At 39.8% G+C, this 18,468-nt stretch overlaps 2 protein-coding genes across 2 annotated transcripts in view; both read left to right on the forward strand.

The window, feature by feature from the left end:
- kif21a (kinesin family member 21A) overlaps nucleotides 1–6,208 on the forward strand; it is a 54,417-nt gene extending 48,209 nt beyond the window's left edge. The window contains exons 30-36 of the mRNA XM_078256534.1: nucleotides 120–256; nucleotides 754–928; nucleotides 1,288–1,452; nucleotides 2,478–2,595; nucleotides 3,750–3,920; nucleotides 4,186–4,385; nucleotides 4,657–6,208. Of these exons, the coding sequence (XP_078112660.1) occupies nucleotides 120–256; nucleotides 754–928; nucleotides 1,288–1,452; nucleotides 2,478–2,595; nucleotides 3,750–3,920; nucleotides 4,186–4,385; nucleotides 4,657–4,747 (1,057 nt within the window). The 3' untranslated portion in view covers nucleotides 4,748–6,208. The remainder of the gene's footprint in view (nucleotides 1–119; nucleotides 257–753; nucleotides 929–1,287; nucleotides 1,453–2,477; nucleotides 2,596–3,749; nucleotides 3,921–4,185; nucleotides 4,386–4,656) is intronic.
- A 10,796-nt stretch (nucleotides 6,209–17,004) lies between these two features.
- Nucleotides 17,005–18,468, forward strand: part of LOC144521887 (copine-8-like) — a 68,258-nt gene continuing 66,794 nt past the window's right edge. Inside the window, exon 1 of the mRNA XM_078256535.1 lies at nucleotides 17,005–17,283. Within this exon, the coding sequence (XP_078112661.1) occupies nucleotides 17,201–17,283 (83 nt within the window). The 5' untranslated portion in view covers nucleotides 17,005–17,200. The remainder of the gene's footprint in view (nucleotides 17,284–18,468) is intronic.

Genomic DNA, 18,468 nt, shown 5'->3' on the forward strand with positions numbered 1-18,468 from the left:
ATGCTGTGCATGACTGGTTGTGTGGGTGTGATTTATATCTGAGCTGCACTCAGATTATTAGACAGTGTTATGTCCACGCTGCACCTATTGATGTGTGTGTGTGTGTGTGTTTTCTCCAGGGGCGTCATTAACCCGGTGCCACCCACTAAAAGCAGTCGGTCTGCGACGTTGCAGTGCGTCCACGTGGCAGAGGGACACAGCAAAGCTGTTCTCTGTGTCGACTGCACTGATGACCTTCTCTTCACCGGATCCAAAGGTAAATACCCACAATCCTCTCTCCCTCCTACCTTCCCTCACCTCTTCACTTTTTATTACACTTTGACAAGCTGTTATGCTTTTATATAACCGCCAATAAAACCTGACAGGTATTAATGAACATTGTCATATGCACAGTGTGTGGATAAATGAGGTAATAGGATGAAATGACATCGTACATACAGTAAAACTCTTATGGTGAAGGAGCTTTTTATGATGATGACTGGAGGTAAATATATTGGCAATCAACTAGATTAAATATTTAAATGATCATGTATCCCCATAGCTTCTTATTTAATTTATTTTTTTACCAGATAAAACCATTGCTCTTTGTAACTTTTGTTTTGTTATCATTGGGAACAGGGTTTGTGTTTTATGCCTTGCTGCAGAGCTGCACTCTGTTGCTCCAGTTTTGGCCTCCTCTTCTCAGCATCTTCCCTGCATTCCCTAAATATGTAACAAATGGAGATGGAGATGATAGACTGTGTCTTCTTGCAGACCGGACCTGTAAGGTGTGGAATCTGGTGACGGGTCAGGAGATAATGTCCCTGGCTGGTCATCCCAACAACGTGGTGTCAGTCCGCTACAGCTCCAGTTTGGTCTTCACTGTCTCCACCTCCTACATCAAAGTCTGGGACATCCGGGACTCGGCCAAGTGCATCCGGATACTAACGTGAGTGCGGCGGTCTTGGTGGAGGTCTGCGCTCTCCAAGTACCATGATTTCCAACGTTTTTTCAAAAGTAATATGTACAAAAAATGCCCTTAATTATCTTAAAAGAAGCTAATACCTAAATATAAATTTACATTTAACAGTATGCTTCAGCTCCACGTCTGTAATGAGATTTTTTTTTATTTTTTTTTTTATTTTTTTTATTTTTATATAAAAGTAACCGTTTCTTGACAAGATCACAAGTAACAAATTCGGACTAATGTCACATCAATTTGAAAGTCGCACCTACATCCATAACGTCTGGGTGAGTGTGGGAATGCCTCTGCAGATTCATACATCAGTGTCCTCCATGTGGCTCCAGGTCCTCTGGTCAGGTTACTGTTGGGGATGTCTGTGCGTCTAACACCAGCCGGACGGTCACCATCCCAGCAGGAGAGAACCAGATCAACCAGATCGCTCTCAACCCCAATGGGACGGTTCTGTACGCCGCCGCCGGAAACTCAGTCAGAGTCTGGGATCTTCGAAGGTAAGCAGAGGGGCTGAATTTAAATACATCGTCAGAGAAAATTCAGACCGTGATACTGCACATTGATCATTTGGGCTTTTGGCAACTGTGTCTGTGTGTGTCTGTGTGTGTGTGTTTTTTAGTCGCTCTAGCGATGTGGTTTTGGGATGGCAGTCTCTTTGATCTATAGTGAAATGTCTTCACAACTGTTGGATGGATTGTCATGACGTTTTGTACATGAAGTAATTATCCCAGAGAATGACTTTAAATGAGTTTGGGGATTTTTCTTATAACGCCACCAACCAATACAATTTTTTACTTGCCTTTAAAACTTTATGATTAAAAACATTATTACCATTTAGTTAATTTGAAATTCAAGGCTTGTTGACTATTAACATTGCCTCACTTTGTTAGATCAAAGAACATACTTGTTATTTGTAGATTACTCTCAGCATACAGTAGCATTACAGTCAACAGTAGTCGTTTGTTGCCGTTTGTTGTTTTTTTTTAAGTGAAAATATCTACAAAGTCAATATAAAATTGCATTTTTACTGGAAGAAAATGTAAATTCAAAAAACAGTGTATTAAAGTCTTATATGAAACAGTGCTAACCGTTGATCATTCTCTGCATTTTTACTGCATTCTGATACCGCTTCAACATTTTCAGATGTACACACACCTTGAGTTAATTTACCGCCCAATTTCATTACGATGTGAAACCTGACAGGCATCCAATCCAAAGCTGTCATCCATTATTTACAGCCAGCTAGTATACGTTTTGATGAATTGTTCCTCTTAGAAAGTAAAAACATTTTATAATCAGCAGTCTGGATGATTGAAATAACTTTAAATCAATATGCACTAAGATGAAATGCTCCGAACTCAATTCACAAACTTTGTTTACCCACGTGACTTTTTTTTTTTTTTTAACATGAGTGAATTATTTATGAAGTAAAAACTGTTTAGGCACCATAACCCGGTATTTAAAACCTTGTATTTGATTTAATATCATTTTGTTTTTGACGTGGCGTTCCCCTCTCTGTCAGGTTTGCATCCACAGGGAAACTTACCGGTCACCTGGGTCCGGTGATGTGTCTGACTGTGGATCAGTCTGGAAACAACCAAGACCTGGTGATCACCGGGTCCAAGGACCACTACATCAAGGTGGGTTTGTCTGTCTGTATTTACACCCAGCACATGCTCTTAAAGGGATAGATCGGATATTTTGAAGTGTGGTTGTGTGAGGTACTTATCCATGCCGGTTGGCACGCCCCCAGTTTGGGAATGCAGATAGGAGTACAGACACGGAAGCTAAGCAATGTTCTGCTGTGGACAAAGGCAGCACGGGCAGCATCCAAACGTATTGTAATTTTGTTGTGTTACTGTTTTGAGTTTGGTGAATTCAAACTAACTCTATAAAACACCAAAGTCGCACAATAACACAAATAAACTAACCGATGGAGGCAGCGGTAGACCAGCAACTCCGGAGTTCTGCAAGGTAAAATGACTGTTTTTGTCAAAGGAGTCTGGTGGCTTTGGAGAAAGCATATATGGATATAGCGGCTAGGTACAAGGTAAAGTGGTTAAAATATTGTATATAAAATGTACACTTAAATTGATATTGATTTTTTTTTTTTTTTAGATGGCTAAAATGCATTTTGCTGCTGCCCCTGACCACAGCAGTAAATTGCTTAGGCACTGTGTCGGCACTCCTGCCTGCTCCGCCAAACTGGGGGCTTTCCGACCGCCATCTACTGTAGGCAGTACAGTGACTATGGAGAAGTACCTCATACTGAAATACCCCATATCACAAAAACAGAACTATCCCTTTAATGTTTCCAGTGAGTCCTGTCTAAGAAAGCCAAAACATTAAACGTATGATTTATGGGGGCGCCTGGATAGTTCACCTGTTGGAGCGGGTGCCCCATGTACAAAGGCTGAGTCTTTGTCGCAGCGTCCGCAGGTTCGGCTCCAACCTGCGGCCCTTTGCTGCGTGTCATTCCCCCTCTCTCTCTCCCCCTTTCACGTCTTCAGCTGTCCTATGTAATAAGGGCCTAAAATGCCCAAACAATAATCTTAAAAAAAAGAAAAGAAATTGTGATAATGACGTAGGGTATGATTCAAGGTTTAAATATACCATATAAGGACTTTGGAAGTTCCATCATGCCGGGTTAACTTGAGTATAATAAAACTAATGCTCTAATCCTCTTTGAAAATAAAGAGCTGCTGTAGCAATGAAGTTTATATGTTGGATTTCCCAATAACAAAGCACTGTATCTGTAGCATGCCTTTAACATGCCGTGTTCTGGCTGTTGCAGCTGTTTGATGTGACTGAAGGCTCGTTGGGGAGCATCGGCCCCACACACAACTTTGAACCTCCCCATTATGATGGCATCGAGTCACTGGTGGTCCAGGGGGACATTTTCTTTAGCGGCTCTCGAGACAACGGCATCAAGAAGTGGGACCTGGACCACAAAGACCTGCTGCAGGTACTGGATGATGATGATAGAAGATGGTAGATAAACTGTATACATACATTGCAAATATAGATCGAGGAGACTGATGAGGGATGCAATGAAATATTTGTTTTGGTATTTGATTGGATGCAGAGTTCTGAATTCATTTGTAAGTTTGTGTGTCATCAACAAGGCAGCTCAGAGTGCTTTACACAACACATGAAAATGCATTGAGAAAACATAAAATAAATAAAATAAAAAGATGAAAATAAAAACCTTCATTCCTTCTCTCCAACAGCAAGTCCCAAACGCCCACCGTGACTGGGTTTGTGCGCTGGGTGTTGTTCCCGGGTCCCCGGCCCTGCTGAGCGGCTGCAGAGGTGGGGTGCTCAAGCTGTGGCACACGGACACACTGGGGACTCTGGGGGAGCTGAAGGGCCACGAGAGCCCCATCAACGGCATCTCTACCAACAGCAGCCACCTGTTCACCGCCTCTGAGTGAGTCTCACAACAACCAGACACACACCAACACACACACTTTCCGTGGCTGTCAGTTAGCTTTAGCATACATTTTTAAGATTCTGGTACTAATGTCCTGCTTCACTTGTCATTATCACGTAATTATATTTCATATGTTTTGGAGTTTTAAGTTCAGACGCATCACTAGGGTCTGGAAGATTACGTAGCATCAAACCTAGTGACTTGCCATCTGTTTACATATGGTTACTAATTTTGCTCTTTCTCACTGTTTCGTGTTCCTGTCTTCCAGTGACCGGACTGTGAAGATCTGGCGTGCACGTGGTGGTCTGGACAGCACTTTAGAGGCGGTTGACAATGCAGACGAGGTGGCCAGTAACTGAACACCCTGGAAGGACACTAAGAGCATCTTTTGATGCTGCTGCCCTGCACTTTGACCCTTAACTTCTCAAGCCCAATGCTGACTCCTAAAACACATACTCTCCACGCCATGTAACGTTTATGTCTGAGCCAACAGGAAAGTAATCTCATCTCAACAGAAACTAGCACATTCATTCTTTTCTTAGACTCTGTGTGCTCAGAAAGTCGTAATCGGTCTTAGTTCACCGTATCGTTAACGATTCTTTGCAGGATAAACTCATATTTTTCTCTTTTGCGCTGTAGACGTTACGTCACCGTGGATCATGATAAGAACCTGTACTCACAAGCTGTTTATTTAAGAGTTGAACATGTCACACACACAGAAAATATTTCTGCTGCTCAGCTCTGTGCCAGCATAAAGTACACCTGCGGGCACATAATTACCCAGGAAAAGGGTAGCAGTGTTAGATTAGAAAAAAAATAGACAGGACGAGGAGTTAGAGGAGAAAAGTGTGGCAGAGCTAACGGGTTGGTAGCTGGTCTTCGCAACCTGGATTGTTTCTCTGCAATCGGAGCAGAACCAGTGTGCCCCCCCCCCCCCCTATCTAACTAAATCTATCTTCCAGCCCAAAGGTAGAAAAAAAATGACTTTGTATGGTTTTGCTCACAGCCAATCACCGCAAGCGTTCTTCAATTTAATGTGAATAATGTGATTGGCCCACTACTGCAGCAACTACACATACTGTGGTGTGCTGAAGTTGAGCGTGGTGTATTTGACCGAATTGGCAACTCAGCGTGCCGAGATGCTTCCGTTTACATGATGGGTATCAAATGAAGTGAAATAGAACAAAAGAAATTATCAAATGAAATACTCTATTGCTATCACTTCAAGGGTACTGTGTGGTAATTTTTCTAATTATACACAGCCCTAGTAACTTCTTTTCCCAACTCTATTTTTACTTAAAATTAATTGAAATTAAATTAACCTAATTGGGGGGGGGGGGGGGCTTGGGAGGTGCTGCTTGGCTGATTTTATTACCTTAAGTCAGCCCTAGCTGCTCCCCATCCCCCCCCTTTCCAGTCTTTATGCTAAGCTAAGCTAACAGGCTGCTGGCTGTAGCTGGTATCAATCTTCTCATCTGATTCTGTAAGAAAGTGAATAAGTTTATTTCCCAAAATGTCAAACTATTCCTTTAACTATTGAGCACTTGTGAAAACCAACACAATTGGTCTTTGAGATGCACTTAATTCTTCGTAAATGTGATCAGGGTATTCTACACTTATTTCATCGTATGTAAAATTGTATGTTCACTCTTCACATATTGCAGTTAACACTCACTGAATCTACACTACTGAGTTGTCGTCTAAAGCCCATGCTGCTAAGTTGTGTGCTCACCTTCTTCTCTCAACCCTACAAGAGGGCTTCTTGTCATGGACTCCGGGTGAGGTCCGCTCAGTACTGAGCAATGTGTGTGTGTATGTATGTATGTATATATATATATATATATATATATATATATATATATATATATATATATATATATATATATATAATGGTATCTTTTTGTTTTTGGAGAGGAGAGGCCTTCAGACTCTGCCCGTGTTGTGAGCCTAACCACATCTGTCTCCCAGTTCTAATCCTTGTGGGGCCTTCCTGGAGACACCCCTGGTCTCCCTGATGTAACTGATGTGTCTGTCGCGATTGTGAGGTGTCACTTTTGAATGTAGGCATTATCGAAGTACGTATCTGATGTATGTAAACAACGTATTAAAAATGAAGTCTGACTGAATGTTAGTTTTGCGGGACCACGATCTGAGCAGTCTCACACGAGAGCCGAGAGGACCAGAGTTGGAAGTAAGACTGACGAGCTTTAAAGCTTTGGACGGAGCTTTTCCTCCAATGAGGTGGCAGATTGTGTTTACTGGCCTACGGTTAGTTTCTTTTCTTTCTTGGTTTCGTTTCAATGCTGTCCCTGTTCCACATAGCCTGGGTGTTCCCTCTCTGGAGTTCTAGAAGCCATTCCCAAGTGGCGGACTCTGTAGCGATTCTAATGTCAGATGCCTTGGTGAGAATAAACACCATCTGTCAAAAACAACCTACTCTGTGTTTTTTTTTCATTTAAAGACGTATTAGTTGTATTAATATATCTGCAGGTTGGTTACATACTTACAAATATCTACAGTTAAATGTGTTGTGTGTTTTTTTTCATTCAAATCTGCCTTACATTATTTTTAGTTTTTCTAATTTTTATTTCTGGCCGTTGGTTTTCCTCAAGTTTAGACAGAGCGTTCCATTTGTTGTTCATTTGCTGCACTTTAAGTCGCCCTATTTAGCATTTATGAGCAGTATACAAACGTTAATAAATCCTTTATACTACACCATAATAGCCATTTTTAAGTGCTTATTGATGTACAGGGAGTTAACAATTATAACCTCTCATACAACTCTTTTACTATGTTGTCCATTATTTGTTTATACACCAGCCTCCACTTATGGGTGCCGACGGAACTTGTTGTTGTTGACAAATACATTTAATAAGCAGTTATATCTGCTTACAACAACATGATGGTGTTTATAAAGCAATTATCAAATGTTTGCTATAAATGCTTAAAAGGGGGGGGGGCTTAAAATAAAGAGTTGCCCTTATTTTCTTGTCACTTTCTTTGTAAGAGTTAACATGCATTCTGCTAGAGACAAGCATGGGAACATCCCCTACAAGACTCCATTATTGCTTATTTTTGCTGACAACCCATAGCTTTTACAGAGATGAAGGTTGTTTCCTAATGCCACTTCTTCTGTTATTAATCAAATATGCAATATGTTGCAGTTCTTGGGACTGTGTCTACAGGTTTCTCCAAAAATCTTAAATCTTTTCACAAGACCAGAATGATTAGCATGCAACACTGCTGTTAAGAGCTCTTCATCCATATATATATATATATATATATATATATATAAATAAATTCCCAGAGTTGCTGTTTCTTTTCACACCTGTTTGCTGTAGGTGAAGCTACTTTCTGTGTAGCAGATACTGAGGTTTAAGTGAGGAAACAAGTCTTGCCTTCAGATGTTTGAAGCGATGACCACAAGATGGCAGTAGCAGCACCTACAGGACTGACCAGAAGGTTTTTTTCCTCCTTTTTTTTTTTTTAAATCCTCAGAGCTGTCATTGTCCAGAAATACTTTCATTTACATTTTAGGCATCTGGCTAATAAGAGAAGCAGTAGAATAGCTTAGATTCCTTCACTGACAAACCCAAGATTCACAAGGAGGCCACAGGGCAAAAATGAGCTGTGGGTTCCGTTGACCAGCGAGTTGGACAATAACAAATCTATTCAGGTATTTACACTATGTAAACTTTGACACTAGACCATCTACAAGACTGTATTATTACATACCATCTGACATAATGATTATGGAGCTGTTGGAGCCCCTGTGGGTCTGGAGCATGAAGGCTTTGCCCAGTCAGTAATTACAGGCAACCAGGCAGTGAGGAGTGCATGGTTAAAACAAAAATTATAACCTTAATTACTGTACACATTACATTTCAAGTACTTTAGTTTGGTCCTTTATGTTGTATAATTAGGCTGTTTTTAAAACTATTGTAGCAGCAATAATTCCACTAGCCTATGTTGTTTTGGACTGTTGCAGTTACATTTTACTGCACATTGTACTGTGGAACAAGAACTTTGAGTCCTCCAAACCATAAGACAATATACTGTAGTTTATTGCGTGTTTCAGGGGAGGACAGTCTCCTTTTAAAAGCAGATTTAGCTGATAATACTTCTGTACTTTTACTTGAGTATGATTTTGAATACAGGACTTGTAATGGTGTATTTTTAGATTGTTGTTGTTGTATTGGTACTTTAACTTTTAAAGGGTCTGAGTACTTATTATAGTGGTACTTATTATATTGGTAATATAACTCTACTTGTTGCCTGGCCCCAATGTTACTACTAATATAACATCTTACCAGTTATAGTGTACTGTAGACTGTATACAATAACACGTATGTTGCTGCTCCTTTTTTAATAGTTGTTTTTGGCGATGGGGAAGTTTCTGATCCAAACCAGGATCTGAGGGTAGAGGGTGTCGCATGCTGTAGCCTACATATCGTAAAGCCCAGATTTTGGGCTGTATAAATAAAAATGACCCAATACTTACAAGTCTAACACATAGCTGTGATAGTCCCACAATCCAGAGAGAACACTCATACGGAGACTTTGCCTAATGAACGACTCGGGGGGGCCATCAGTGTCTGTTTGACAGGCAGCACCAATCACCGGCCTCCTGATGGGAATGTTACAGCGTCGACTGTGTGGATGACACTGAGATAATGTCGGGTTGAATTTGACCCAAACAACTCAGCAGTACTTTTTGTGCCAGGAGTTTACAGACACCAACTCTGAACAACTTTAAATCACTTCCACTATACACAGACTTACCTCTTGTTTAACAAAGCCGTTACCATTACTGCTACTCTTGCTGACTTTTTCCACAAACGGCAGATGTGTTCATTGGTCAGTAGCCTCTTTCTTTGATGTAAGGCTATTAATCCTCATTTAAAAACAGCACCACCAGCTGATTCTCAAGATGCAGAGATGTGCACAATTTTACTCGAGCCCTGCTGCTCACTGCTGAGCCCCTTAGAGAGAGATTTTGACCTGCCTCAGCACAAGCTAGATATGAAAGACCCTTTTACACTGAACAATGTCAAATCATCATGAGGGTAACTTTCATTAACGTGGCTGTGCCCTTATCAGTAGACTACTAATATTTGACTATCATTACTATTGTTTTGGGTCTACAAGCCATTCTCTTAAAAAATGCTAAATGCAACTTTGTGAAGAAAAACAAACAAACTTAAAATGTAGTGGTAGCAACTGTCAATCAAGTCATTTTTCAAGTAAAACTGCTAAACATTTGAACATTTCAGCTTCTCAAATGTGAGAAGTTGCTGCTTTTATTTGTCTTACATTACAGTAAGTCGGATATCTTTGGGTTTTGGACTGTTGGTTGGCCAAAACAAGGCATTTTTTTACGCCAACTTGGGCTCTAGTGGGTCCTAGTGATTTTTGATGTTTTAGAGACCAAACGATTCATGAATTAATTCAGAAAATTATTGGCAGATTAATTGATAATGAAAATAAATGTTTGTTGCAGCCCTAATATATACTACACTGTATTTAAACACCATTACATGAAAACAAAAGTATCATTTTATTTACTTTTTCTCAAATTTTAGCTTGATATATTTAATATCTTTTGAAAGTTTGGGATCTTAACTAGAATTTAAAATAAAGTTCAGCGGGTTTGAACAGCTGCACAACATGAGCTTGTAATAATGGACCCACCCAGGCAGGGTTAAGGCCGTTAATAGGTTTTAGAAAAACTATCACAAGACCATGTTTCTTTCTGGCAAATTAAAAGAAAGGGAGATTGAAGAGACAGTCATTAGACGCTGTCAGAGCAGCTTCGCACTCTGATAATTTGAAATCTATTTGTGGCACTGAGGCAGGAATATAATACAATTCTGTCAGTCCAGATACACTGGCAGCTTAAAGCAAGAACGACTTTACAATGTAAGGGATTAAACCCAAATTCAAGTCATGCAAGCATTTTGATTAAAGTCAAACTACTTGCTCAACTCAAGCTTCCGATTCAGATATTAAAAAGAATCCTAAAAAGTAATATTTCTGCCATCCAAGAAGAAATTGGCAAAGTTTCCAATAACTTTTAAATACTGTATCAATCAAAGTGTAATACCAAAATTATTAATGACTCCATGGCCAATATGGATCTCCAAAGACTTAATAACAAAAGCTTGGGAAGAATTATAAATTTATCTTGGAGGAAGTACGAGCAGTTCCCCGGTAAAGTGTTAATAGAATAGTTCCCTAATATTAAAGCTGTGTCAGGCAGCTACACCAAGGAGTTGGACAAAGCCCTCTCAAATCACCACTTCATCTGGATCACTCCCTCAGCTGCTGTACAAAGCTCTTATTGAACTACTGAATAAAGGCTGAGATCATTTAGACCCATCATGTCTTGCTCTCAGCTAAACAAAACAGATTAAAACAAGACACGTGTCTACAGCCATGTTAGCGCCACTGTAAGAATGTACTCAGGCACAGCCGAGCTTTGAGCTAAATGCTCATGTCAGCATGTTTTTTTTTAATCTCAATGAGGCCCTTTCCTGGTTAAATAAAGGTCAAACACCTGTTAGATTTGCCAAATAAAGAGCCATGTGTTTTTTGTGGGGTGATTTTGGTTTCACTGACATGCATGTTCCAGACCCCTGAGTGATTAAAATGGAGCTCCGCAGCATCCTTTTAGCTAGTCGTTCCCAACCTTTTTTTTCTTATGACCCCTTAAAATTAAGCAGTTACAACTTCTCATCACATATCTCATAAAGTCCTATGTCAGTAAGTAATTCCACCTTCTCTGATTGTTTTAATAAAAATATTTGTAAAGGCCTTAGAGGAAAAACAAACAAAATGTTATTACCCCAAAGAGGATACAGCCATGTTAGCAGCTCTGTAAGGCTGCACTAAGGCAGAGTGGTGGTTAAAATCTCATTTTATTCTCTTAACTGATTTTATTTTGGTGTTTTATTGTTTATTGTTTTGAAATGTCATTCTAACACTCTCTGAATTGCCTCTGTGTTAGCCCCCCCCCAGAAGGAAATAAAGGGAAAAAACAACTATTTCTCGGTGCTAAAACGATACATTTAAAATGGTGCCTGAACTGAAAGAATTATATATATATATATATATATATATATATATATATATATATATATATATATATATTTCAAATTAAATGATTTATTAAAAATGTAATAGCAATAGCTTATAACAATAACTTATTTCACCAGTAAATTCCTGTTAACGACAAAAAAAACACTGGATGGGAAAAGGGTATTTTAGAATTACTTTGAATGCAGCACGAGGCTGAGTCTGTGTTGTTTACAGCGGCAGCTACAGTCTGGTGTTACAGTCCTCTCCAGTGAAATACAGACACACTTTTACACCGTTTAGCTGTCAGCATTTTAACCGTGTTTACTCCAGCTGCTAGCTAACGGTAGGCTAACGTTACCTGCTGTCGAGTGTAGTGTTACCGTAACTAGCGTCCCGTGCGGCGATGTTTCAGTTCCCTCTAACGTCCGTTACGTAGATGACATTTTCCCATTCAAAACGGCGATTTTCGCCGAAAAACGACTAGTTTGCAGGTATGTAGCCTAAATAAATAAAGCTGCCTTGCTTTTAAACTGAACGTTGTCAGCATGCTAACATGCTCACAATGTCAATGCTTTTTGTTATGTTATTCATTTATATGCAGATCAAATCCACAAAATACATTACATACAGTATGATGTATGTGCGATCACGGAAGGCTTGTATCATGTGGACGCGCCAACAGTTTTGTTGTCATTACTTAGAATTCCTCATGGGTGCAACAGAAACTACACACTATGGCTTTAACTTTAGTTTCTTAAAATCCCAACCGACTTGTGTTATTCATTTTTTCTTAATGTCTTTGAGGAAAATAGGAGTCAGATCATCTTGTGGCCATTGTGTGCCATGTGCTGAATTCAGGATGAGGCTGTAGTGTAACTAGGCATAATTTTTGCCAGACAATTACACTGAAATTGTGAAAGCCTCATTCAGTTACTTCATCCAAAATGTGACTCAGAGAAATGCAGAAATATTGAGGTTTCAGCTCCGTCATAAAAAAAGAGTTATGTTATAGCTGTTAAATGGTAGTAGCAGATTAATGCTCATGGTTTTGTATTTCCAAGTGTCCAGATACTTTATTAGGATGCCCACATACTTTGGGCCATGCAGTACTGTAGATTATAGCCTATACATAACTTTATGCTTATGTTTGCAGTTGTTTTGCTTGGTTTTAGAAATAGAAAAGGCTGAAAAGTGGGGATGTATTGACCAAATTACCTGATCTTAACATTATATCAACTACTACAGTGCCCGTTGAAAATATGGGGGGGGGGCGGTCTCTAGCTCACCCAGTAAGAGCGTGCGCCCCATGTAGGCTGAGTCCTTTGCAGCGGTGCAGGTTCGAATCCAACCTGCTGTCCTTTGCTGCGTGTCGTCCCTCATCTCTCTGGCCCTCTCTCTCCCTGTCTATCCACTGTCACTTTCTAATAAAGGGAAAAAGCACCAAAAAATAATCTTGAAATGTGCTTGTTTGGAACGGGCTGATTGCTTGGCCTGTGGTATTGCTGCTTGTAGAATTCTTCAAAACCAAATTGTACCCCAAAATTACTTACAGAAGGACCCCAAACCACTTAAAGCAACACTAAAGCACTTTTCCCACTTCGGTCCCCCTACAGGTTGGAAGCGGAATTGTCTATTACCGCTGTTGTAATGTCTCATTATGTCTCATTCGAACTACAAAGCCGCTACCCGATCTGGCAAACAGCGGTAATGAACAATTCCGCTTCCAACCTGTAGGGGGACCAAAGCGGGAAAAGTGCTTGTTGCTTTAATATGCAACTCCACTGTAGCCTGCTACTGACTTTCTGATTTGCCTGATCAAGAACATTGCAGATTCAGAACGTAATCACAAAATATCACATTGAAAATGTGGAGTAATCAGACATTAGCATCATGGACTCATGGCAGTGCGCTACCCACCCGGCCCGTTATGAGAGCTAATCAGCACATGCTGTATCTGTGTTCATCAACCACCAGAACTTTTGGTTAAGGGGTCTTAAGACGAAAAGGTTGGGAACCACTGCTCTGGACAATAACAGGATGCTGAGAAGCAACATTTTGATCATTCAGAGGGCTGGAACATGCAAGTCAGTAAAAAACACCCCACAGAATACACATGGCTCATTTTTTATCTAACAGGTGTTTGACCTGTAGAATGAACTTTCTGTCTATTACTTCAGACTAATTGGAGCTGACACATTAATTCCCATTTTTAGCTCTCATTTCCATGCTGGACTGGTTAATTGAGTTTGTTTTGCTCATCAAGTGGTCTTTGTCATCTGGCTCTGAAACTGGCCTCAGCTCACGTGACACACCTTACCTGACCTTACCTTGTTGATGGAAGCAGCTAGCTTCATGTGGGCAGAGAGGAAAGTGTGTTGCAGCAGGTACACAGAATAGTTATAATTCATGTACAGCCCAGTGATTACATAATTACTTTTGTGTAATTCCGTTTGGTTGTCAGGTGTAGACGTTTTCAGGTAGGGCTGGATGATATTGCCAAAATATTGTATCCCGATATATAGCCTAGGTAATTTCATATTTTGATAACAATATACATGACATAGCATGTTTTCTGGTTATTCAATAAATAAATTATATATAAAATAACCACATGGTAAAGCCTAATTGTGTATACTCCTGTGTAAATACTTGACAAATGAAACATACTGAGTATTTTCTCATTTTATTAAGAACTTTAGTGCAAAATGAAAATAACGTGAAAGGATCAGAATGTAAAGCGGCTCCCAAATGACGTAAATATTGCCATAATGCAGTTCGGCTGCTGTTTTTTTCAAAAATGCAATAGAAATGATATCGAAAAATATATAGGCCTTCGATGGGCATTTTTTTAAGGAAGGCTCAAGCTGATACGCATTGGTGTATTTCTAATGTCTTACCCTGCTAATTAAAGGCCTTTTATCATTTTTTGGAACCAACCTTGAGTGTCTGGACATAGTTTTTCTATGAGTTTTTTGTCATAATTCTTCCTCCATTCTGTTGAAATTTGTATATTGTTTTGATCTATTTTCAACAACACAAGGCCTCTTCACCCCTTATATCCCTCTGAATTAACAGTCAATCATGTCAAAGTCTCATTTACATTAATTCCGTGGAGGCCCCTCACCTTAACTATAACTAAAACGTGTCTAATCCAAACTCTTAGTAATGAATTGATTACATGGTTTCCTTGAACCCTAATTTTAACTTTTTTAACAGACTTGGATGGAGGATTAAAATTTAAGTCAAATTCGCAGAAGTTTTATTCTTTTCCCTTGGAAATCCTTATATTTTCATCATATTTTCAGACATAGTATAAAATATCTTCCTTTAGACAGTATTCTCAGTTTTTCCTGAGAGTTACTTTGTTCTTATCAAAAGATAGCCTACATGTACTTCCGTTGATCCACACCAGTGATCCCTCTTCTAGTGTCATCATCAGGTCAGGTTGACAGAGAACATTAGCTAGCTAACCATCTAAAAATAAATAAATAAATGAATTAACTTGCCAATACCCAGAAGGTATTTAAAGCACTTCATTGTTCTAAAGGTATTTCCAGAATCCAAAATATTCCTGAATGATAAAAAAGGCTATACATAGATGTATGCTGTATATATATTTTTTACTTGTCTGCCGCAATTTCCTTCCGTTTTCAAAATCAAAACAAAGATGGCTGCCTGCCGGTTACTTAGACAAGAAACTTGGGAAAAATCCCATTTTATCGTGTAACGTTAATGTTAGAGGATACATTATTGTTTCATCCAGATGTTTAGAATAATATTCGAAGATTCTGTTCTGTACATTTTTAAAGACCTTCTGGGTTTTCCAAACATGACCGAAGCACCAAAAACGTTAGTTTAGCTAGCTAAATTAACGTTAGCTCTGTGACCTGAATGTATGCTAAAGTTAGCATGTCTGTCCTGTGTTAAAGGGGTGGTTCAGAATTTTGGACATAGGACCTCATTTCCAAGTTAGCCAGTGTGTTATTTATCAGTGTAGACCATTTTCAACACTTTTCATCCAGTCCTTCCAGTTGCAGAGTTCGCTGGTGCTAGGCTAGCGCAAGTCAACAGTATCTGCTAGCCTGCCACTAAAAACAGTGTTACCCACTCCACAGTATACCCGAGGCAAATAAATGATAACGCCAGACTATCGATGTAAATGTCTGTGTTGATAGAATAATGTTAGAAATAAACTACCCTTGCATCACATTACAATAGTTATACTTTGTTCCCTGTAGTTGGTAGCATAGGCTACAACAGTGGCAGAGTGATATTACCTAGGCTACTGAGAAAGCCAGTTTCCATGACAATCACATGAGTTTATTTAACTGCCGTTGCAATTTGCATGTAAACTGTCCGAGCTTACATGACTTTTCTGTCAGCAGTTACCTAAAGTTAGCAGTTAGCCCAGCCAGGTATCTACCAAGAGTGTAGCTATACCGTTAGCTAACGTTGTCACTCTCCACAATGCATTGAACGGTAACGTTATCTCCATTAAAGTTGTCTGTCTCAATCTATCAGTAGCAGCTAGGCTGTTATGAAAGGGGCTAGCTTTATTAGCTAGAGTAGCCTACCAAAAGTTATTACCTGTTCATCAGTAGCTGTTGGTGCATCTGGAAAGACTGATGAAACCGCATTTGTTGTCAGTGACTTGTGGTCCTTTAGATTGTGGGGTTTTTCAAAGTCGTCTGGTCTAAAATGATCACTACACATTTTCCACTTGAGTAGAGTCTCCGCCTTGATGTCCAAGCCAGCAGCAAGAAGCCACAGTTGGTTCCTTTCTGGATCTCCCAATGGAAATTTGTGGAAACTTTGTGGTGCCCATCTGTTTGGTTTATTTTTTACAATTTCTAAATGCACACTGAATCACCATGTTGCCTAGTCCTTAGTTTCCAATCCAATGCTTCAATACCAATGTACTAGGCTTCTACTAAGGTGTCCCGACTGTAGTGCACATTTACATCGATGGTCTGGGGTTATCATTTATTTGCCTCGGGTGTACTGTGGAGTGGGTAAGACTGTTTTTAGTGGCAGGCTAGCATACTGTTGACTTGCTAGCCTAGCACCAGCAAACTCTGCAACTGGAAGGACTGGATGAAAAGTGTTGAAAACGGTCTCCACTGATAAATAACACACTGGCTAACTTGGAAATGAGGTCCTATGTCGAAAATTCTGAACCACCCCTTTAAGCTGACTTTTGTGCTTTTTAAAGTTGATTTTGACTTATAGTTCTGCAGCTCAACCCTTAACTAAACTACACTTTTCCGTTTCAAGCCTTTACCCGCCCAAAATAATCCAACGTTAATTTCCAACACCAAAACCTTGAATTTGAACTAAACATGGCCCTTCTTCTGATTTTTTTATTGGCGGTTGGTAAACATGGCCCTAATCTAATCTAATGTATCTTTGTCAAGCTATGTGATCCTGTGTGGATGAATACTGTACACTCCCCCTTTTATATGTAGCCTATGTGTGTGCATGTGTCCTCCCTCCCCTTCACACAGTCCTCTCTCCTCCGGAGCACCGAGGCGCACAGAGACGCCACTCCAGCGCGCTGCAGCTTCGCGTTCCTCTATCTCTCTTTCTCCGGTGCTTCGCGCTTCCAAAAACAAACGACTTGTTGTCTTTTCGTTGCAAGGCTCCCCCCCTCCCTTATCATCTTAACTCGGTTCCTCTCATGTCGCCTTTAAGGCGCTGGATACGGGGCGATTTGTGATCGACCAAGCAGCAGCTCGATGAATATGGCGTGTATTGGGGACGCAGACCCTTTTACCGCTGCGATACCTGCCACCAAAGTTGAACTCACGGTTTCTTGTCGGTGAGTACAAACTGCTGTTTTCCACACAGTCTACTGCTGTTAGAAATACAAATGACATGTTTATATATCTGTTTGAAATTGTTGAATAGTTTTGATATTTGACACTTGACCGGGAGTAAATGTCGGTCACTGCTGGATGTAGTGGAGAATAAAGGCACCAGGAACTACGTTCGCTACCGTTTAAATTGCTGTTATTACTGAGTTTAGCCTGATATACATCCTTTTAGGGTTCAATTATCTTTCTATACAGTAGCCTAGTGGAAGTTGCATGGTAATATAGGGACTTCGATAGGGTTTGCCTATGATCGCCAGATGGAAATCAGAGTTGACATGTATTTACTGTACTGCTCTGATACAGATGCCATATGCACATCTGTGGGAATTTATGTTTTATCACAGCAAATAGCCACGTTTTCGTGCCTGGTAATAATCCACAAATTCTATGGATGCTGTGGGTGCAGACTGGATGAAGCAGGCATGGGCAGTGTGTTTGGTTCGGATGGTAGATTTACTACTGAAGCACTATCCTCTCCACTCCGTTGTTATAGCACTAATAGTAGAGGGATGTACTGTAGGTGGGGTTGGGAGGAAGAGAGTTATTTCTGGATGCTGCAACTGGCCGATAAGACACACCTCCTGTAGTCACCCCTAATCACAGTTTATGTATTTTATTAAATAGTCTATCTATCTATCTATCTATCTATCTATCTATCTATCTATCTATCTATCTATCTATCTACTGTATCTATATTAGAGATGAGACACTTGAAAATCCACAGATCCACAGAAAATCATTGACTGTTCCGATAATAGATTAATTGTAACTTTTCAATCAAAAACACCAATCGTTTCTGGGTACAGCTTCTCAATGTGAGGATTTGCTGCTTTTCTCTGTTTTATATGACAGTAAAGTGAATACCTTTGGGTTTTGGACTGTTGAACAGACAAGATAAAGATGTCATCAGATGGGACTATGGGAAACTGTGCTAGACATTTTCACTGTTTTCTGGACCGATTGATCAATTAAACGCAAATAATGCATAGAGATGAGTAACACAAATTAAGGTAAAAACCAACATAAAGTGTCTTTTTAAGGTGTTTTTCCAACACATGCTTGCAGAACAGCCCCAGTTTAGGGCTGCAACTATTATTTTCAATATGGATTTACCTGCATATCATTACCCT

Source organism: Sander vitreus, chromosome 8 (assembly GCF_031162955.1).
Source record: "Sander vitreus isolate 19-12246 chromosome 8, sanVit1, whole genome shotgun sequence".
Lineage (NCBI taxonomy): Eukaryota > Metazoa > Chordata > Actinopteri > Perciformes > Percidae > Sander > Sander vitreus.